This window comes from Charadrius vociferus, unplaced genomic scaffold (genome assembly GCF_000708025.1).
Source record: "Charadrius vociferus isolate BGI_N301 unplaced genomic scaffold, ASM70802v2 scaffold70, whole genome shotgun sequence".
Taxonomy (NCBI): domain Eukaryota; kingdom Metazoa; phylum Chordata; class Aves; order Charadriiformes; family Charadriidae; genus Charadrius; species Charadrius vociferus.
This window is the reverse complement of record NW_009646851.1, coordinates 2,533,930-2,534,303: the sequence shown is the minus strand read 5'-3', so window position 1 is coordinate 2,534,303 and position 374 is coordinate 2,533,930. Positions and strand designations below refer to the sequence as shown.

The window sequence follows — 374 nt, the reverse complement described above, 5'->3', positions numbered from 1 at the left end:
CAGCTCACTTCCCCCAGGCTGCCACCCTGAGAGATCCCACCATCCACCATCGGTGTGAGTGACATTAGCCCACTGGGCTTTGAAAACACTTTTCAGGTCGGTCATCGCGGAGAGATAGCTTCCTTCACACACACCATCAGGGTGAGTGACGTCAGGCCACTGGGGTTTAAAATACAGACCCTCAGGCTTGCTAAGCTGACACTGCTGAGAAAACTGCTTTTATTGTTTTACATCAGCAGGGACTTCTTTGTCTTTTTTTGCATTGTTTACTTAGAAGCCAGCCTCCCCCTTCCCTGACTCCCACCCCAGACAATTATTAACATCTGTAGGGTAATTTCTACTTCTTTTTTTTTTTTTTTTTTTTTTAAACTGGA

At 45.7% G+C, this 374-nt stretch overlaps 1 protein-coding gene across 1 annotated transcript in view; it reads right to left on the bottom strand.

The window, feature by feature from the left end:
* Nucleotides 1–105, bottom strand: part of NDUFS4 (NADH dehydrogenase (ubiquinone) Fe-S protein 4, 18kDa (NADH-coenzyme Q reductase)) — a 54,450-nt gene extending 54,345 nt beyond the window's left edge. The window contains exon 1 of the mRNA XM_009894220.1: nt 41–105. Within this exon, the coding sequence (XP_009892522.1) occupies nt 41–105 (65 nt within the window). The remainder of the gene's footprint in view (nt 1–40) is intronic.
* Between the last annotated feature and the right edge of the window lie 269 nt (nt 106–374).